Source organism: Podospora pseudocomata, chromosome 3 (genome assembly GCF_035222375.1).
Source record: "Podospora pseudocomata strain CBS 415.72m chromosome 3, whole genome shotgun sequence".
Classification (NCBI taxonomy): Eukaryota; Fungi; Ascomycota; class Sordariomycetes; order Sordariales; family Podosporaceae; genus Podospora; species Podospora pseudocomata.
In genome coordinates this window covers 1,898,822-1,918,524 of record NC_085887.1, presented here as the reverse complement: position 1 = coordinate 1,918,524, position 19,703 = coordinate 1,898,822, and the positions used below count along the sequence as shown (strand labels likewise).

General features: G+C 52.2%; 7 protein-coding genes across 7 annotated transcripts; 2 read left to right on the top strand and 5 right to left on the bottom strand.

Moving 5' to 3' along the window:
- Positions 1 to 299: 299 nt before the first annotated feature.
- On the bottom strand, positions 300 to 1,079 carry QC762_305428 (uncharacterized protein; the record flags this gene model as incomplete). The annotated part of the gene is given in 3 exon segments (XM_062888838.1): positions 300 to 477; positions 493 to 664; positions 833 to 1,079. The coding sequence occupies 3 exon segments, from the start codon at positions 1,077 to 1,079 to the stop codon at positions 300 to 302; spliced, it is 597 nt and encodes a 198-aa protein (XP_062744755.1).
- Positions 1,080 to 3,233: 2,154 nt separating this feature from the next.
- Positions 3,234 to 3,473, top strand: QC762_305424 (uncharacterized protein; the record flags this gene model as incomplete). Its single annotated transcript, XM_062888837.1, has 1 exon — positions 3,234 to 3,473. The coding sequence occupies one exon, from the start codon at positions 3,234 to 3,236 to the stop codon at positions 3,471 to 3,473; it is 240 nt and encodes a 79-aa protein (XP_062744754.1).
- A 1,712-nt stretch (positions 3,474 to 5,185) lies between these two features.
- QC762_305420 (uncharacterized protein) lies at positions 5,186 to 8,181 on the bottom strand (the record flags this gene model as incomplete). Its single annotated transcript, XM_062888836.1, has 2 exons — positions 6,765 to 8,181; positions 5,186 to 6,607 (listed from the first exon to the last, which is right to left on the bottom strand). Exons 1-2 carry the CDS (start codon positions 7,686 to 7,688, stop codon positions 5,186 to 5,188), a joined length of 2,346 nt encoding a protein of 781 aa, XP_062744753.1. The 5' UTR covers positions 7,689 to 8,181.
- A 129-nt stretch (positions 8,182 to 8,310) lies between these two features.
- On the bottom strand, positions 8,311 to 11,884 carry QC762_305400 (uncharacterized protein). The gene is made up of 6 exons (XM_062888835.1): positions 11,112 to 11,884; positions 10,968 to 11,048; positions 10,696 to 10,903; positions 9,463 to 10,277; positions 9,362 to 9,408; positions 8,311 to 9,305 (listed from the first exon to the last, which is right to left on the bottom strand). The coding sequence occupies exons 1-6, from the start codon at positions 11,272 to 11,274 to the stop codon at positions 8,634 to 8,636; spliced, it is 1,986 nt and encodes a 661-aa protein (XP_062744752.1). The 5' UTR covers positions 11,275 to 11,884; the 3' UTR covers positions 8,311 to 8,633.
- Positions 11,835 to 14,835, top strand: SSN8 (RNA polymerase II holoenzyme cyclin-like subunit). Its single transcript, XM_062888834.1, has 3 exons — positions 11,835 to 12,492; positions 12,562 to 14,464; positions 14,548 to 14,835. The coding sequence occupies exons 1-2, from the start codon at positions 12,333 to 12,335 to the stop codon at positions 13,437 to 13,439; spliced, it is 1,038 nt and encodes a 345-aa protein (XP_062744751.1). The 5' UTR covers positions 11,835 to 12,332; the 3' UTR covers positions 13,440 to 14,464; positions 14,548 to 14,835.
- Positions 14,836 to 15,789: 954 nt separating this feature from the next.
- Positions 15,790 to 17,343, bottom strand: ADK1 (adenylate kinase; the record flags this gene model as incomplete). Its single annotated transcript, XM_062888833.1, has 4 exons — positions 15,790 to 16,759; positions 16,829 to 16,983; positions 17,058 to 17,110; positions 17,187 to 17,343. 4 exons carry the CDS (start codon positions 17,341 to 17,343, stop codon positions 16,294 to 16,296), a joined length of 831 nt encoding a protein of 276 aa, XP_062744750.1. The 3' UTR covers positions 15,790 to 16,293.
- Positions 17,344 to 18,645: 1,302 nt separating this feature from the next.
- On the bottom strand, positions 18,646 to 19,641 carry QC762_305370 (uncharacterized protein; the record flags this gene model as incomplete). The annotated part of the gene is made up of 1 exon (XM_062888832.1): positions 18,646 to 19,641. The coding sequence occupies exon 1, from the start codon at positions 19,555 to 19,557 to the stop codon at positions 18,646 to 18,648; it is 912 nt and encodes a 303-aa protein (XP_062744749.1). The 5' UTR covers positions 19,558 to 19,641.
- Positions 19,642 to 19,703: the final 62 nt, after the last annotated feature.

The following is a 19,703-nucleotide window of genomic DNA, read 5'->3' as shown; positions in this document are numbered from 1 at the left end:
TCAGTGGGGACTGCCCCATGTTCTGGAAGTTCGGAACCTGGCAGATCCACGTGATGGGGCCTGCCAAGATATCCAACGTCTCTTCTCTCTCTCCACTCTCAGAGTCATCATCATGTCTTCACACTGGTCACTTGTTCTCAGGAAGATTCTCAGAGGTCTGTGATATGCCGCTTAAATCGGCAGGCAATGTCTTCCATTGTGGCTCTTGGGTATCTCCCTCCACCCCTTCCCAAACTCCACGAACTCCATATCGTTGTAAAAATACAAATAAGATACAGGGAAGGATCCTTCTCTCCTTCTCACTTCTCCTCCTTCTTCACCCCATGGGTCTTCTTGTCATCTCGGGCAGAGCCGGAGGGCGCGGGCGAAGCTGGTCCCAGACGGGCAGGGTTCCGGGCCGGGATGGCCGGCGACGAGGGAACGGCAGGAGGCGGCCGGGAGGGAGGGACCGGTGGCGCGGGTCGAGTGGGCGCGGGTCGAGTGGGCGCGGGCGGCGAGACGGGGCCCGGCAGCACAGGCGGGAGCGAGAACGGCAGATACGGAACCGCAAGCACACCACCAGAGAGGGAAGGTCGAGGGCGCGAGCCGACGACAACGCCAGAGACAGCTCCACCGAGGACAGAGCCCCGGGCAGCACGGCGGTTGGGTTTCGCCCAGTTGTGGCCTATCACTTGAAGTTAGCAAAGTCGGCCATCTGAATTGGTGGGAAACGACTTACGAAACGCGGGAGGAGCGGGGTAGCCAAACGGATTGTTTGGCTCGAGGTGGTCGGCTTCAAGGAAAACGTCAGCAACTTTTCGATCCAAGAACAGCACCTGCTGGGATAACTTACCAGGACGAGACAGAGACTCTTCCCCGGCAGAAACCGACGCAGACGAGGGCGCAGCAGAGGCAACCGACGCAGCCGAAAGCGACCGTTCCTCCAAAAAGGGCCGGCCCGGAGGTGCAAGATTCTCTGTGGGCTGCGAGCCCAGGGACGGCGACGACGAGAGAGCTTTGCCCTGCGAAGGGCTGGAGGTTGATGAAGCCATCATGGTGACGGCAAATCTGTTGCTTTTGGTGGGAAAGAGAGAGTACATCCGAGGCCTACGTGTGTGGGGATTTATTTGTACTCTCTCCTGCCGGTCTGTGCTCGCTGCCTCACCAGGGCTCCCGGTGGCTTCTGGCTCTGGCTTCGTCTCCGCGTCGGATGCCACGATTGGCTCGACAGCACCGAGCGGAGAACGCGGCAGCGGGAGCTCAGGCCGGCTGCTGGCGGTCGCCGGCGTTTGGCTTCGGGCCCGGACGGGCAGGCGTGGCACCGGCGGCAGAGGGAACGCCGGTGGGGGCGAGGGCTTTTCGAGGGTGATCCCTCGAGGACGGGCAGGTAAGGCTGGCTCTGATAGAGGTTAGCTAACTTTCTAAATCAGCCGTGTTTGGTCAGAGCTGGGTTTGAGAAACCCCAGGTTCAGAGCAAAGGTAAGAGGACCAAGACAAAAAAGATCAATCAACATCGTTACTTGCCAGTTGGAGCAGCGGTCGAAGGACCCCAAGCAGCACGAGCTCTGGTCATCGGAAAGTCGCCACCCCCTTCACAATCATTGAGGTCAGCCATAGCCCCTTTGAATTGAAGAGTGTTGATGAGGATATCACTTACTTCCGATGTCACCAAGCAGGTGCTCGAACTGGTCGATCATCCCAGCTGTCTCTTGCAGAGCCACCTCCTCCTCGTCATTGCGGTTTGGTTCTGCTTACATCTGTGGTTAGTCGGTTCATCCGAGACACAGTCAAGTCATCCCGATGATCACGACTTACGTTTTGACATGTGTGTCACTTGGTGGTTTGCTGTGACTGTTGATGTTGGTGTGATGGGTTCAACTCAGAAGGTCAAAAGAGAGAGAGCAAGAAGAGAGGTCGGACAGGAGGGATTTTTCAATTTTCCAAGGCCACCAGAGTGTGCACGACTGCAGTCGGTCTTCGTGAGTACCCTCCTGGCTCAAAGCAGGTATCAAGTTGCTCCAAGCGTTTCACCGCCTTCGAAAGGTCAAAATGGATGTCAAGGAACAACATTAGTAGCAGCGACGGTAAGGGCTGATTGCTGTTGGACAGAGCGGTAGGGTTCTTTGGGTTCTGGACATGCACGCGCATGCCTGCCAGTCAGCATCACTGCAAAGAAGGCTTGTGTGCTTCAAGATATCTAGTGAGTGCTCTGACCTCTCTCCAAAGAACTGTTACTCGACTTCATCAGGCTCCAAATACAGTAAAAATGGCCTTTTCACGAGCATCTTCCCCGGTTAATGTTGTTTGAGTTCTGGTTCTCAAGCCAATGCTCTGTCTGTCAATATATACTCGAATTGAAGCACACAATGTTCAACGAACTCCTTATTGTGCGCTACTATTTCAAAGCCATGGTGAAGTCTGCTCATTACTTAGTCTCACATATGTGTTTCTGGCAAGTCCGGATCGAAAGAGAACTGAGAGATACACAGTCATCCTACCAGCACTCTTTCAACATGGGTGTCGGCCTCTGACAACTTGACTCATCGGTCATTTCTTTGACGTCTCGAAAAAGGAACTATCTTTATTGACGAGCAAACACTTAAAGTCACAGAATTCACATAAATAATCATTCCTGGCATGTAAGTGCGGTTGCTGGAGGGATGGTTGTCAGAATGCCAAGGCTGGATTCAGGAGTGACCCCTTTTCCAGAACTGAGTCTTGGCATCTCACAGTCAACAAGAACAAAGATACATCATGACACCTCTGAACAAGGTGAATCTTCCAAGACTTGATAGCCCATGGTTCTTTCGTGGGCCTCTAGTCAGGAGTTGGTCACCTTTGGCTTGTAGTTCTTATCATAACATGGGTTATGTTCAAGACGTTAACTGTTTTAGTCAGCAATGACAACACGATAGGTGCGTCAAATGATGACATTATTGTTGTGACTATACCAATCTCTGCCAGATGTGGACTTCCATGTAAATATCCCCCCCCCCTTCCTCAGAATTTCTCCCGAGCTATGGATTCCTGTTGGGAAAGGATCATCATTCTTTATTATAAAGTATACCAGAAGGTATTAAAGATCGAGATTTTGCATCTTGATGATCCAGGTCTTTACGCATTGTACCGCTGAATGATTATTTGTGCTTATATTGATCAGCATAGAAATATATCAATCACTCCTCTTTGCTGAGTACATTTATCTCACCTCACCTCTTTGCGATGCCACATGGAACTTGGCTTGTTGGTCAGTCATGCACCTGCCCACCCACCTACCTCTACACTCGTCTTCTACTCTAGACACCGCCCTCCAGCTCCGACGGTCTCGAATAGACATCCTTCCCAGACCTTTCTCGAATTGTGCAGCAGTCGTCTCATCCGACATGAGAGCCTGCCAGAGGATACTGAAGACCCAACATATGTATTGCTTCTCGAGGATACAGTGTCTCCTCTATAGCTGGGGGGCGACAATAACGCCGAGAAATTTTGATTAGTGGTCGACTTTTTCAGCAACCTCTGACCTCGATCGTGCTCGATCTACTTTTTGGGATCAGTTGTGAAATTTTAATTATGAATTATCTGACCCTATTCACCACGGCACCATCCCAGTTTGAGAGCCACGCATTGTCCTTTAGCGATGTGACTGGCAGAGAGACAAAAGGCTCGCTCGGAAGTGCTACAACTGCGGTGTTATGGCTGAGAACACCGGATCTTGAAGATTGAAGAGATTGTGCCAGTACCGCTTGGTTTTGGAAATATGATTCCCACATCTTAATGGTGAAATTACTGGTCTAGATGGCCCTCGCTTTGAGAAATTAAACAACATCGCTTACTGTTTGGTTCTTTGGTGTTAGGTACCTTAGATATGTGAAGCCAAACATCTAGATCCTTTCAAACGCTACTTCCCATACTCTTTTCCTCTTTGACTAGGTTTGTTTGCCCTACTTTGAAGGCAAATCACACACTGATTCCGTACGGACTTTTTATTGCAGCCTGGAGAAGCTCTTCTTTCATTCGCGCGTTCTTGGCCTAGTTCTCATCAAAATCCCCACATAACATACCCTATTTAGCGTATCCGTTTAACGTTACTACCTAAACTCTTTCCTTCGTTGAATTAGGTATCTCTCCCTAATGTAACAGACATCCTAACCGATGAAATCTACAAGAACCCTATTTTGGGGGCCCACCACTTTTAGGCTTTACAGAACTCTGGTCGAGCAATGCCACCTACGACGCCACCTCATCACCACACTCAACACAAACCAATGCCAGCACCCAGGACCAGACCACATTCTTTGATTCGAAATTTGGGCACACACCTCCGTGGCGTGCGTAGTATAGCGGTATTACGTTCTACTCTTCGAATCATGACCACTCACCACACAGCATATTTGGCTTTCAGCGTTTGCTTTCTTCTCTTTTCTTTTCTTTTCTTTTCTTTATCATTTGATTTAAGTCAATTATATAGCACACACTCTTTTTACTTCTGATCCTGCCTCCCATCCAGCAGTATTCGGTAGATGCCGGACGACAACTCGACATACCACCTGACACCCATCACCCAAACGTACCTAGGTACCTTACCTTTTGCGCTCAACCCTGAGATTACGTGCAGCACCTTGTTCATTTTCCCAGCTCCTACGAGACTGCACCATGCCGGGAGGGGACCCCAACATTCTTCCATTTCTCCAAAGTCACTCTCGTTTTCGGTTACCATCTTACATTCTCCCCCGAAGCTACCTGTCACAAGACGATCGACAAGAAACCGACCTGAACGTGCGCCTGGGTTCCATGCATGATCTGGCGCCGACTTGGGATCAACTCTCTTCCCTTACGCTGAGATGAGGACTTTCTCAAGCATCACATAGGGGACAGGTTTTGTCTGGTGGGGGTATGGTGGTGGCAGGACTGGTATCAGGGGTTGTGCACCTGTTTCTGCGGTAGGCGAGGGGCTGCCTGCTTAAGGTAGTTTGTCTTCTTGGTTGTGGTTGGACATCGTCGGTGGTGAATGAAGCCTTGAGATGAAGAGAAAAGATTGCGTTACCTCAGGGATCTTAACGAGGAATTGGCAAAGCAATGACAACTGTATTATCTGGTATTTTAGCTCCTCAGGATACCCAACAACAAAAGAAAATTGCAAACATTAACCGCCATCTCATGTGCTCATCACCGTTCGTGTTCTCATCATCCCCTCCCACACCCCCCTTCACAAATCCCCAATCCAAACCCAGACATCACCACTCGTACTCCTCCCCTCAACCTTACTCCCCCCCTCCCCCTCCCCTTTCCTAGCAACCAAATTCTTCCTCACCCCCGGCCACCCCCCCTCGCCCCCTCTTACAACCCTCACCCCCTCCCCCCCAACCTTCAACTTCCCACTCAAAGTCCCCAAACTCACCTCCCCCTCCCAACTCTTCGGGTAATTAACCCTCACATTCCCACTGGTGCTCCCGTGCCTCCCCCGAACCACATCCAACTTGTTTTCCTTATCCCTCCCAACCCACATCACCTCCCCGACCCTAACCCCAACATTCCCACTCGTGCTCGACGTCTCCAAATCAACCTTTCTTCCCTCGAGGTTATACACCCCCCCATCCAGCACCAGCAAAACATCAATATCCATCCCCCCAGAGGTACTCCTGAACCTCGCCCCGTCCGTCACGGCAAGTTTAGCCTTGATTTTCCCAGACGTGGTGTGGACATCAACCCTGTAATCCCTCACTGGGATAACTTCCTCTGCCTTACCGGCAAGAAGGTAACCGGCCCCTTCTGCCGCCAGGACCTGTGCCAGTTCATACGCCTCCTTCGCGGCGTCGATCGGCTCGGTAAGTTCCACCGTTCCGGAGGAGGACTTCACATTGAGGATGGCAGGTTTGGGATGTGAGGGGTCGAGGTCTGGCTGGGGGAGGATGGTGACTTTGATGTTACCTGCTGTGGACTCAAAGGAGAGGTAGTTGTACAGCGGCCAGGAGCCGGATATCGGGGCTGAGGTGGTGGTGGTTTCTATGAGGGGGGAGATGAACTTGAATGACGGGGAAAGGGTTAGAGACTGAGACCCCGAGCCGGCAGTATCAGAAACAATAGACCCAACAGTGGAGGACAGGCTGGTCGACTCTGCGATGCTCAAAGACAGGTTATCAACCAAAAGGATAGACAAAACAGTTGTTTTGACTGAGAGGGTCAACAGCGACGAGGAGGGAGGGGTCCAAACCGTGGCGGTTAGGTGGATGCATGGCCAGGGTGTGGTTTGGTCGTTGGTGTCGTCAGAAAGCAAAACATTAGGAATGGTGACGACCAGCTTTTGGGAGGTCTCCTCCCAGGTGATGGCAGCAGCGATGAGGTCGTTGTTGACTGTTGTTTCCACCACCAGCTTCGGGTCAGGGTGGTCAGCGTCAGTCTGTCGGAAAATAACCGAACCGTGGATCTGGATGGGTTTGTAAGAGTGGTGGTCGTTGTTGTGGGAATTGTTTTGGATGATGGTCAGGGGCTTGTCGGACGAAAACAAGACGTCAAACGACTCGGGATCACGCGTGATGCGGTCCGTCCCGCAGGAGGAGCCGTCCTGCCAGGGGAGTTTATTGTCGAGATCGGGGTAGGTCATCTTGGGTGGTGGGTGGAGGTGTGGTCGCTGGAAGCTTGTTAGTCTGTGAGATCTCGGGCAAAAGAACCAGGCAGCAGCGTGTATTTATGATGAGTGGTGGGGGGATGTGCCAATTGGAGAGAGCGTTACGCAACCCTCCATCGGACAAAACAGCACTTCAGATGAAAAGACGCGTAACACTGACCTCGTCTCTCACGCTATTGATGAGAGTGGTGAGGAACCCGGTAGACAGAAAGACCAATCCCACCACAAGAAACGCAAACTTGCAATAACTCCTGTCAAATGACGATATCCTGTTTTCAATTCGTTCCCTCCATCGGGAGCTGTCTTCACCAGAACCACCATTGCCAGAGTCTCTCATGCTTTCAGGCTCATGGCCCAAGAGCCCCTGAGTCTCCCCCAAGCGTCCCATTGTACCAGTCGGTGCCGAGAAAGTACTGTAATTCCTGGAAGCGTCGTGCCCACCTTGCAAACTCTGAGGCGACGTGGGTGAAGGTGTATAAGCCGGCGGGGCGTCTTGCGGTACCAGTCTCGAACTCTCACCCTGGTACGCAGCTCTGTGTGGGTATGGCGTATATGATCTCGTGGACAGAACCGATGGTCCAGCAGATGATGATGATGGCGACGAGGATTGGGCGTACGTACCCGGCCTCGAAAACGAACCACTATATCCATGAGCTGGAGAGGACCCAGTATACGCAGACGAGTTGTACCCAGAACTCGTCAGCCCCCCAACCGAGTAGTCCTCCCTCGCAACCCCTGACACTCGTCTCTCCAACTCGGCCTCCCGTGCCTTGCTCGCCGCGGTGGTGAGGCTCGGGTCCTCAACCCAGACATTCGGCACATGCGGCACATTGGATGATGTCGCAACAGCAGACGTGTCGGATGAGGTATCATTTGATGACCCAAAGTAACCATCGACAGGAGACAGGGCGTCAGCATCGAGCCCCTCGTCGTCGTCGTCGGTGCTGGCCCGTGCATGGCCAAATTGAGGGGGCCGATGTGCCGATTGAGACAGTTCATGGCCCTGTTGACTCAGAATGTCGTCAATTGGTTCAAAATCCGATTCATCATCCACCGCCGAGTACAAGTTGTCTGAGAACGGCATGGTTGGTGATGACTTGGTACACACTTGACGGCGCTGTTAACACAAGGCCCCTGATCGCCAAGGCGCTTTGACGCGATGGAAAAAGCTTCTTTGGACGACTGCTTCACAGCATTCACCTGTTGCAACAACACAATTGAGCGACTGACAGGGTAAATTCAGCAAAAGTTGAACGAGCATGGTTCCGCGAAGGAGTTATGGTGTAGGTAGTCAAAATTCACTGACAGGGAATGAATCCTGCCTCATCAAAATGTTCACCAGTGACCTCACCTGGATAGCGACATGGTGTGTAGATTGCCCATCTGTGCGCTGCTATCAGCAGAGGAGGGGTAACACAAGTCCGAGGTGCTCATGGCTTCGTCAGCTAGAGACCTTGCCGGGATTTTCACGGTCGAGGCCACTGAGCCTCGAGTCCAAATCAGGAAGCTGCAAAGGCAATGAATGATACCATACGGCTCGCTTCGTGCGGGGGAAGCCACTCGACCTCCAATGTGAATCAAGATTGACAAGTTGGAGAACTCAAGGAGGGGTAGTTATCAATCTCCCAAGCTTACGAATGCCTGCATGAGGTGACGAAGTTAGCCGAAAATCACTACACTCCAAAGAACGAGCCTCGTCAGCCCGGCGTGTTGACAATTATTCTCTTGTATTGTGATGCCGTGAGCGGTTCTGATCTCACCAGTCGACAAACATCGTCTATGATCTTGATTCACAAGCTTCCCCTTCTTTCGCCTTCTCTCTAATGTGGTATCTCCGGTGCAAAGAGCATCCCAAACGCCGTGGCAATGTAGCCAGCAAAAAGCTCAATCAGCCCAAGATTATCCTTCTCCTATCCAGACGCCAAGATGATGCTGAAATTTCGCTCGTTTTCCCCATAAACAACTCGATATGCCTCCCTAACTTCCCTCTACTTCCCCTTATGTACTTTTTGGTGGTCGATCTTGTCGACTAATTAAGCTTCAAGAGCTTCTTCATGTTTTCGTAGCACACCCAAGTGATGCTGAGCGCGGGGGCCACCTTGAGGATGTTGGGCGTCAAGCCCTTGTACAATCCGCGAACCCCTTCATTCTTGACTGTCCTCGTGGCGACGTCGACGATGCCTGTGTAAGTCGGCGGGTGCATGGCTGTTCCCTGGGTTTGCAATCGGGTGCGAAGAACGTTCAGAGGGTACACCATAGTCGCGCCAAGGGCTCCGGAAGACGCTCCAAGAACAGCAGTGGCGACGTTTCCGATCTTGGCGTCCTCCTCATGGATTCCATAGTATTTGGCCATGGTCTTGATGTACTTCTTCTTCAAAAACTCGAATGTGCCGATATCGATGGCGCTGTACGGAAACATGCCGATGAGACCTAGCCCGAGGCCACGGTACGCTGCGCGAAGTCCGCCGTCCGCCCACATTGTCTTGGCCGTTTTGAAGAGCAGAGCATTGCCCTGCAAGCCGCCCTGAACTGTCTCGCATTGGAGCCTGAACTTGAGAGTATCAACAGGGTAGACGCAGAACTGGGCTGTCATTCCGCCAATGCCACCAGCAACGAATTTGGAAACTGTGCTGATCTGAGTCGGGTCGTCATGGCCTTCGTAGGCTGCCAAGAAGCGCTTAGACGCTTCATACGAACCAAACTGCAAAATGGTCAATACTCGATGAGCTTAGCTTTGGTAGTTTGACAGCTACTTACCCGAATGGCAGACTCCGGCATGATTTTGACAACATTCAAACCGTTTCCTGCAAGCTTGTTAGCGTGTTGTCCAAGCAGAAAGAAATATGAGATTTGCTCACCTGCAAAGAAGGTGCGGAAGCCACCTGTTTTCCACAAGGTTACCATCGCGTCGATGATCGGGCCACCAGCATTTCGCAAGGCAGCAAACGGCCGGCCGCTCTTGGCGGCGGTGAGTACCGGATTATCGACATTCTTTGTGTTCACGAGGAGATAGACCTTCAAGCGGTCCAGAGGAGCGGTAGCTGTTCGTGAGACACCACCAGAGACGGCGCCAGCGAGGAAGTAACCTGGTTCAGGTAGTAAATCTGTCAGTTTCGTTTGCACCTCCTCTGAGACCTCCTCGGCCATGACAGAAATATCCTCGGGCCCGTCCTCGTAAGACTCGTAATATGGCATTGGCTGGTTGGTGGTGCTCGGCATGATCATTTGCTGAGCCGAGCTGGCAGCGCCGCCGTAGCGAACGCCAACTGCAGCGGATGAGAGAGCCATATCGGATCCTGGCTCGTTCTCGTGATCGGGGGTTAGATGTTGTTTCTGGTGGTGTAATTGCGACTCTAACTGTGAGCGAGGTTGCGGTTTGTGGTAGTGTTGCGGGGCGTGTGGTGAAGCAGGCACTTCAGGTTCGGCGACGACCGTCGTCTCTGGCGAAGGCCTCTGTGTGTACTTGATGGCGGTTCCCTCGGGGTTGACAATCCTCAAAAGTGAACCAAAGAGAGCTTGAAAGAGGAATCCCGTCGTACCTAAACCCTCTAAAGTGTCATCACTAACCAGCGAGTCTCCCTCTGCATTGACGGTAACGATCGAAGAGTAAAACGATAAAACAGCCTCGAGCGGGGAGTTGTGGTGGTGGGTGGGCATGAACAGAAGAAAGTCTCTTTAAAAGTTGTTAGCGTCTGAAGTGAATTGAGGCCTTGATCAAGCTCATGTTGCTCCCATTCATGTGCCCCGCGATTTACGTAGTGAATATGAATGGCACCTGCCACCAAATTCTGCCTAGCCCAGAGGTTGCTCTTCCGATGAATGTCACCAGCTCAAGCTCCAGCCACAGAATTTTGAGCAGTGTGCTGCCACGAAATAACAGGAAACAGAATTACTTGACTTTAAAGAAGCCGCCCAAGGAAAAAAAAAAACCCAAAGCGACAATCGGGAATTGAAGTGAAGAATCTCGATGAAAAAGCAAAATCCACAGTGGGTGGGTCGCCCCAGTCTTGTCCAAGGGTGGCACATGAAATCGGCAAAAAAGGGGGCCAACAGCAACAAGACCGAGTAAATAACAATAGGAAATAACGTACCTCCACTCGTCAAAACTGATGAACCCGTCGTTGTTCATGTCTATTTCGTCAAAAAAGTTGGCCAACCTCCTCGAGGGCACTGACAGGCCGGCACGCCGAAAGGCCGTCTGCAGCTCCTTCTTGTCGAGCCGGCCGTCCTGATCGCGATCGATAGCCTTGAAAAGCAGACTAAGCTGCTTTTCCGCCGTCTCGACGAAAGTTCGAAATTCTAGTTGCGCATCATTTCAGCCTCCTTCATTTCCACCAAGTCCTGGGACAGCGTAGAAACCCACCTTCATACTGAATCTTTCCATCCCCATTTGAGTCCACGGCCTTGATGATCTCCTTGAGCATATGCTCGGCGTTTTTCATGGCTGTACACCCAACTGTGTAAGCAAGAACCAAAAATCCCCAGACCAGGGGGGAAGCGCTCTCACGGTGGTCTATCCTCTGTAACCCTTTTTGCAGCCCCTTGTAGTCAAGCTCCCCGTGTCCAGCGGGATCGAGCTTCTGCCATAGGTCCTCCACGCGCTTGTCGCGCTGGTTCTGCGACTCCGCCATCTCTACCTCCAGTTTCGAAACAACATCAGAAACCTTCATTCCCGCACCCCCACTATCTCATCGTATGTGGTTCTTCGGCCGCGACGAGGGCGTTTCGACATGCAGTAGTCGCAATCGCGGGGGAGATCGTATCGAATCGTATATGGCAGTATCAGGCGCAAGGTTTAGGAGCGGTAGCTAGCAATGACAGCGGGTAGTTCGAGTCGCGCTTATGACGTATGAGGGAAATTCCCCAGCACCCAAGGCCAGTGATAAAAATAGATCAACAGTCGTTTAAATGTCAACGGGTTGAGACAGTGTTTGAGCCAAGGCTAACGGCAGGTCATCGTAGGAGAGAGAAACGGCCCAAAAAGTGATCGACGCTTGAAGGTTCAGCTCCGACTGTCTGGTTGTTGCATGGCGGTTGCGATAAGAATCGGAAAATATAGAGCGACCCTCTTCTTCCACAGCTTCGAGGCTGTTGTTGCCGGGAAATCTTGGGGTGTTCGGGATCCGCAAGGGGGGGTGGACAGCGGCAGAAACCAAAAGGCGGGCCGAAAGCAGGTGTCCAATGAATTGAGCACGAGATTACAACCTAGATATCAGATATCTATATTTGAGTCAAGGTACCTTCCATCAACTCGCTCAGCTGAGCAGAGGCTCTTTATATACAAAACGCAATATTCAATAGAACTTTCTTCTAAACAGCCAAGACCAGTTGTTACGTACTTTGACCTCCTTTTTACAAGCTGCTTGCCCGCAACATCCCCGCGCTGGCCAAGAAAACTGTTAAGAGGTACCTCGTGACCTGGAAGCCAAGAAGCTGTTTGTCACTCTTACCCCACTCTGGTCCACGCGCGTCATCCTTTTACTTGTCCACTCATTGGCCAGCCTCGGCCAGGCCGCTGATAGTCGGTAGCCTCGCGCGATCGGGCAACGCGATAAGATGCGGCCTGTCAATACAGCAACCCCTGCTTAAAAAGAACAATAATTACACCATCATCTGTTGCCAGCAAACGGCTTCCCAGAGATCCACACTTCCGATGACAGCCTTATTTGTTTTTCGGTGATACAAGCCTCAGAAGCTGCGGGCAGATGGCTCTTTTACAACATCAAACATGGCGGCCAATTACTGGGAATCGACCCAGCGGCGGTACTGGCAGTTTACCAAGGAGGAGCTGGCTGCGATGCGACAGAAGCTCGAGGATGAGGACCCGAATCTTGTCCACATGTATCCCCTGCCGCAATTGCGTCACATTAATATCTACTTAAACCAACGTATGCCCTTCTTCTTCTTCTTGGATCATCGTCAATGTCATGGGTGGCTAACAGCATCTCCAACCATAGAGTTCAACCGTCTTGCCAAGCGCCTCGGTGTACGTCAACAAGCACTGGCAACTGCTCAAGTCTACCTCAAACGATTCTACACCCGCGTCGAGATCCGCCGTACGAACCCCTACCTTCTCGTAGCCACCGCCCTTTACCTCGCCTGCAAAATGGAGGAATGCCCACAGCACATCCGGCTCATCGTCCAAGAAGCTAGAGGTCTATGGCCAGAAACCTTCCATGGTCAAGACACCTCGAAACTGGGCGAGTGCGAGTTCTTTCTCATCTCCGAGATGAGCTCCCAGTTGATCGTCCACCAGCCCTACCGCACACTGACCCAACTCCAAGGGGAATTCAATCTAACGCCAGAGGAGTCACAAGCGGCATGGCAGGCCATCAACGACCACTACATGACCGACCTCCCCCTTCTATACCCACCGCACATCATCGGCCTGACAGCCATCTTGCTGGCGATAACATGTTACAATCGCCAAAACGCAGCTGGAGGAGCCAATGCCGCGGGGAACAGTGGAGGGTTGGTAATGGCGGCTAATGCTCTAGCACATGCCCAAGCACAATCACAAGCCCGGGCGGCGGCGATGGGAGGCAACAGCGGACCGGGAACGCCAAACCTGACTCCTCAAGGGTCCTTCGCTGGGGGAAACTTCTCCTCTCAGGGGGGTAGAGAGCTCGGGGACGGGTCCAACCCCACTGACCCCAAGATTGCCAAAATGCAGCGGTTTACAAACTGGCTTGCGGAGAGCAATATCGATATTGAGGGGATGATTGACTGCACACAGGAGATCATCTCGTTTTATGACTGCCATGAGCAGTATGAGGATTTGGTTGTGAGGGATAATATTAAGAGGTTTATCAAGGCGAGGGGGCTTGATAAGTGACCAGCTGCTCACGACAAACCTTTTTCCTCACGGGAAAGGATCTAGTGGACGATATCAGGGTTTTCTCCAGATGGAGAGTCGCAAAAGCCCCTCTGCTTTTTCTCTCCAGGATAATCACGAAGCATCGTCGAACCAAAACCGGAGGCACGTGGTTTGTTCAAAGAGGCCATACGAGTTGACGATATTATCTAGCTGGGTATTTGTACCGACTCGATTCTTATTGCCATTCAGCGCCTATTCTTTGCATGGCCTAGATGCCCGCCTTCGCTCAGCCATATTAAGCCGAGGAGACTCAACATTTCATGACTTTGTCCTTTCTCTTGAGTATTGAATCAGTTCTCGCTTTCCTCCTGCCCAGCACTTGGGATATCCCCCTCTGTTGCGCTATTCGTTCCTGAGGGGCTCGGTTGAGGAGTGTCGGCGTCGGGTTCTTCCGCAAAAAGTCAATGTGATGGTCGGGTACCGGCGGCTTTGGACATGTGTGGTGAGAACACATATGGGTCTGTCGGATATAGCTTGGTACAAGGCAGTGGAGGAGCCATAGGGGGTTCATGACTTTGCGGCAGTGAGGGCATGTCTTTGGTTCTTGTTGTCTGGCGAGCGCGCGGCTGAAGCATTCCTCTGGTAAGAAAGGTGTTAGTGGTTGGTTGTGAGAGTGCTTGTGAGTGAGGGGACATACCATGGAACCAGCACCCGCAGCTGATGACGGTTTCGCGGTCCCATTGGGAGTGTGTGATTTTGTCTAAACAGATCAAACATCTTCCTGAATCTGGAGGGAGGGGGAAGTTGAAGATTTTTTTGGCGGGTTTCATATCCGAAGGGGATGGTTGTGAGGGTGTGGTTGTGAAAGTGAGATTGGGGGGGGAGGCGGGGGGGTGAACTCATTTTGAGTGCGCTTGATGTCATATGGGGTTGGGGTTGGGTGAAGGGTGGTGATGGATGATGAAGTGGTCGATGTAGTAGATGGGCGGGTGTACTGACAGAGAATAGGTTCTGTCAAGCGGAGGAGTGTGCTTAAAAAAAGAGTATGTGGAAGATTTATTTCCCAGATGAAAAGCCTCAAAAAGTCTATCTTTGCCGCGAGCTTCCAACTGCCAAAATCATTAAGCTTCTCTTCAGCCACCAATCATGAAAGTTCGTCTTGCACACAAGAAGACTTTATCTCCTTGCTGTACATGCCACGAGTTCACCACCAAGCAACCACCACCATAACACCCCAAAATGAAGAACTTGTCGAGCTACTCATCCCTTATATACTCCCTCTACCTCCTGGTGAGAATAGTCGTGGCTTATTGCACAGCTGATGTCCCTCCCGTCGTCGTCAACAACACACCCGAACCATTCACACCCCAATATGGAGAACTTGTCAAGCTATTCTTCGCTTTTATACTCTTTCACCTCCTGCTGATAATATACGATATTGATTGTACACCTGATGACCCTCCCGTCGTTGATAACAGACGCAATCGATTCAGACCCCGGGGCCCTCGGGGACAACAAAAAGGGGATCCGTGTGCTATATGTTTTGAGGCTAAGCTTCGGGGGTTGGTTAGGCTTGAATGTGGACATATATTTCACAGTGAGTTTTGACCAAAGAATGGTATGTCTAAACGGTGGGTTGACGGTTGTATAAACGCAGAGAAGTGTATCCTTCCCTGGCTGGAAATCACCTTTAGGTGTCCACTCTGTCGTAGAGTGTCGCTGTACGTGCTGAAGAGGAGGGAGAGGAAGAAGAGGATGGACAGGGTCAGGGCGGGAGTGTGTTTGGTTTTTTTGATTGGTATATATGGTCTTGGGTTTTGGGGGTTTAGGCACTTGGTTTGAAGGCTGGGTTGCGAGGATTCGGCTAGGAGGTGGGATTTTATATGGCAGACTGTTTGTTTGGTAGGGCTAACTTTGGTAGAGAGCCCTTTTGCTGGCGGGGAGGGGGTTAACCTGGGTTTGTGTGGAAGGGAGTATTTTGTGGGATGGGAGTTACATTAGAGATTCACATCCTTGGTATATAGGCAGGGGTGATACTCGTCGATCATGGCATCTGTGTAGACAACTTTTGGTCAAGCCATTGAGGCACGTTGTTACGTCTACTGGGCGCGAGAAGTTCGAGGGAAGCTGTGTTGAAAGTCGACGACAGATGCACAAGGAAGATGGAATACTTCCTCATAGGTTACTGTCATGACAAAACCTGGTCATGAGCTGATCTAGTTCAGACTCTTTGACAGGCTACTAGCTAGACATGACCATTGTGAAGCTTTGGGTACCGGGTAGGTTTGTTTTTCGGCTCGCTTTACGTTTTCCATCGCAGCGAATGAAAAGTTGATAACGGTTTTTGGTTTCTTCTTCTACATGGTCGTGATAATACATTGTGTAAGCATGGCCACGCTTTTTGTCCCTTTTTTCCACCCTCATTCCATTTCATTACACATTCTCGCTCGCTACTTCGCTTCTGCTTTGAAATTTTGTTCTGATTTTGTGTGAATCTCGAGGATAGGTAGGTAGGTACCTAGGGAGGTTCAATGGTAAAGGGCAAAGGAGAAAAAAAATGATGCTGGTTGGTTTGTTGAACAATCCGGGTATATACCGAATCCACCACCCCCCTCTTTTTATCCCTCCCAGATTCCAACTGGGATCACTCAACTCCAACAGCAGAGAAGCAGTAAACCTGCTCCCTCATATAAACACGGGAACTTTAGTGGCACCCGCTCAGAAACAGCAAGTAGTCGAGCCGCTCGCTTTCTTCTTTACAATCGGCTGACTTCTAGGCATCCTGTTTCTCCATGTTGTTTTCCTCTTCTTCCTTACCACCACCGCTGCTACCGCACTTCCTATCCCCGGAACCCACCCCACTATCGCCCGTCTAAGAGCTGTGGGTGAGCTTGCTGAGGATGGTGCTGCCAGCCTTGCTAGCCTTGGACTTGTCGCCGTCAAAGATGGCCAGCAGGCTCTTCCAGACCTGGCCGGGCTCCTGGGAGGCGTCAATGGCCTTCCAGATGCCCGTCTTCTGGTAGTAGTTGACCACAGGGGTGGTCTGCTTGTGGTAGGTCTCGAGGCGCTTCTTGAGAGCGTCGGCGTTGTCGTCGGAGCGTTGGATCAATGGCTCGCCCGTGATGTCGTCGGTCATCTCCTTCTTGGGAGGGTTGAACTTGACGTGGTAGCTGCGGCCCGAGGCCGGGTGGACCAGACGGCCGGTGATGCGCGCTACGAGGAGCTCGTCGTCGATCTTGAGCTCGACGGCGTGCTGGAGGGTCTGGTTGCGCTCGCAGAGCATCTTGTCGAGACCCTCGGCCTGGGGGACGGTGCGGGGGAAACCGTCAAGGATGAAGCTGCAGTGTGTCACATGTCAGGGTCTGTCTCGGGAACAACTCTGCCACGTTTGAGGCATAAAAACATACCCGCCCTTGCACTCCTTGTTGTTGTCGAGCTCCTCCTTGATCATGCCAATGACAATCTCGTCAGAGACGAGACCGCCGGCATCCATGATCTTCTTAGCCGCTTGGCCGAGGGGGGTCTTCTTGGCAACCTGGGACCGGAGCATGTCACCGGTGGCCTGTCGTCGGACGATGCTGTGGTCAGCGAACCGGACTCGGGTTGGTAGGGTAGATCGAGGGCCAATTGGCTTACAAGATGGCAGCAGTTGAACTTCTCCTTAAGTCTGGGCGCTTGTGTTCCCTTGCCTGTGGTGTGCAGATGCGGCGGTCAGTCACTGGTTTGGGGTTTCCCAACATTGCGAAAGCAACATCATCAACATACCAGCACCGGGAGGACCGATCAGAATGGCGCGGACCTCCTCGACAGTCTTCTTCTGGGAGCTGGGACCAAACTGCTTGGTCTCGAGAGCCTGGACTCTGCCCTCCAGGTTGGCAATGACGCTCTGGAGACGCTTGACCTCGTCGTCGATGTATCCCATCTTGTCGGTGTTGCTGGTCCGGTTTCGGTGACTGGTTAAAAAAAGAGGTGGGCGGAAGCTAGAACTGGCCTGAAATCCGAGGACGGAGTAGGAGTCGGGAGGGAAAGAAGCGGGAGAAGAAGGTAAAGAAAGGACAAGTTGACCAGAGGCCGGAACTGGGTGTGTAGACAGAGCGGAGAGTTGTCGAAAAGATCGAGAGGCTGGCCGCCGGAAATTTTGAGGTGGGTTAGGATACCGTCCCCCGAGACGGGACAGGAACAGGCTGGGGCCGCGGCGGGCGGCGGGCAGGCAAAGAAAATACAAGGAACAAGGTTTGCGACAATTGACGCACGTTACAGCGCGCTCCAGGTATACAGGGTTCTAAATTCTGGGGGCTGCAGGCGCCGTAGCGATTTCAATCTAGAATAGGACCACCTAGGCTGGAAGCAACGGTTCAGTGTGGCGGCGCTTTGTTTGAGGGCATTCTCAGATGGGTATCTTTTGCAATAGCATTCCAGGTTCCTATTCCCATCTTTATGAACCTCTGAGGCCACACACATTGGCATGCTGCCATGCTGCAGATGTCCGGCACTGAGCCCAGCCCAGTGACAACTGACGTCGCAACTCCTGTCCGCCGAGGTCCCTGGAGGTGTCTTCGGACGAGCTTCCATTCGTGCTGCGAATCAGCAGGCCCCAACACAAGCCGACCGGCAAAGCGGAAGAATGACAGCGAGTGGAGTCGAGGCAAACCGGCGCTTTCGGTGAGAATGGTGGGACATCCCGAGGAATCCATCACACGTGGAACTGGTCCAGAGGTCCAGTCTTCGGCACGTCTCGTAGTTGTTGAAGACGTCTCATATATCCTCAACAAATGCTGGATCCGATCTCTACAACTCTTTGCCTGATATCTTCCCCTCATTCACAAGGTCAATATAAACTTTTTTTTCAAGCGAGTCTAAGCTCTCACCACCCCCACGGCCGATGACTGGGGTCTTCACCAACTCGATGCCAAGCCACTTGCGCTCAAGAGGTGATGCACATCCCTGCCTGCCGGTTGACAAATTGACATCATTGAAGAACCCGCTGACCACAACTGAGCTTGATATTGATGATTCCCAAGACATAGAAACCATAGAAAGGAGTATGACGCCTTGTATTACTTTTCCCGAACCACGATGTGGTACCAGGTATATTCCCTCAACGCCTAGCAATGCTGAATACGCCGAACATGCTGTGTGTCCTGTCGAAACTCCAAAACATGTCTGTATCTTGAACTCCAATCAAGCCCACAATATCTCTCCCAAACATAGCGTAAAGAAACAATTAACTCTTTGAACTCCCAGCAACACTCTCTCCTTCCCCATCCCCCCAAATCTCCTTACTCTCCAACTCTACCGCCCTCATCGCCGTAGCCACCTCCTCCAACTTCGCAACCACATCCAGCACCCCCTGATTCACCCTCTGAAAATACCTATCATTCGCCTCCCTCCTCTTCCTCGCAAGTAAAATATCCACATCCGTCTCCTCCTCCATCCCACCTCCCCTCCTACTCCCCGGCCTAGCACCAGGAGGGACACTCCCTGTTCCAACTGTACTCTTCCCCCCTTCCGTATTCGCCCCCTCACCTTGAGTCCCCGGCCCCCCAGCACTCGTAGCAGCAGCCGTAGTCTCCCCCGGCTTAGCGAGCTCGATCGCCTCATCAGCCTCACTCCTCGCCCACGCCTGAGCAAGCGCAATCTGCGCCATCCTCAGCTCGTCAAGCTTCCTCTCGTGGTCAGGTCCAAACACGCGCGTGCCGCCGCTGGCCGAGAGTTCGACTTCCTCGAGGGTGGCTTGCATCTCTGCCCATAGGGCATCTGTCCTATCAGTTGCGCGGGTGGACTCTTGCCTGGGGAGAAGGGGGAGGTTGGTGATGCCTAACCCGCCGGCATTGCGGCCAGGTTGTAAGGGGGAGGCAAGACCTCCTAAGCCGGGGGCGGCGGCGGTGGTGTTGATTGTTGCAGGGGATGTTAGGGAGGCTATCGAGGTGACACCTGGGGAGTTGAAGGGTTCTGGTGGGGTGCGGAGGAGGGAGGACCCGGGGCGGGAGCTGCCTGGTGGTGGTGGTGGGTGAGAGGAAGAGGGTTGGGGTTGAGTGTTGGTGAGTGAAGCGTGGGATGGAGCTGCTGAGGGGTGCAGGAAGAGGGATGGCGGTGGGTCGCGGAGTTTGAGGGGCGTTCTGTTTGGTTGAGACATTGCTACATGTCTTGAAGGTATTCGAAACGACAGATATGATGAAGCTCTGTGAAAGTGAATATGTTGATGGCGGTGATGATAAAGTTCAACGACAAGATGAGCTTCCAGCTCTGCCAAGCCACAGGTGAAGGCCCGTGCTGATCAAA

Coding starts and splice junctions, on each gene's coding strand:
- QC762_305400 (XM_062888835.1), bottom strand. CDS start 11,274: ATGAAGGTTTCTGATGTTGTTTCGAAACTGGAGGTAGAGATGGCGGAG. Junction 11,049..11,111: donor GTTACAGAGGATAGACCACC/GTGAGAGCGCTT, acceptor TTGGGTGTACAG/CCATGAAAAACGCCGAGCAT. Junction 9,306..9,361: donor TGCCGGAGTCTGCCATTCGG/GTAAGTAGCTGT, acceptor ACCATTTTGCAG/TTTGGTTCGTATGAAGCGTC.
- SSN8 (XM_062888834.1), top strand. CDS start 12,333: ATGGCGGCCAATTACTGGGAATCGACCCAGCGGCGGTACTGGCAGTTT. Junction 12,493..12,561: donor TAATATCTACTTAAACCAAC/GTATGCCCTTCT, acceptor CTCCAACCATAG/AGTTCAACCGTCTTGCCAAG.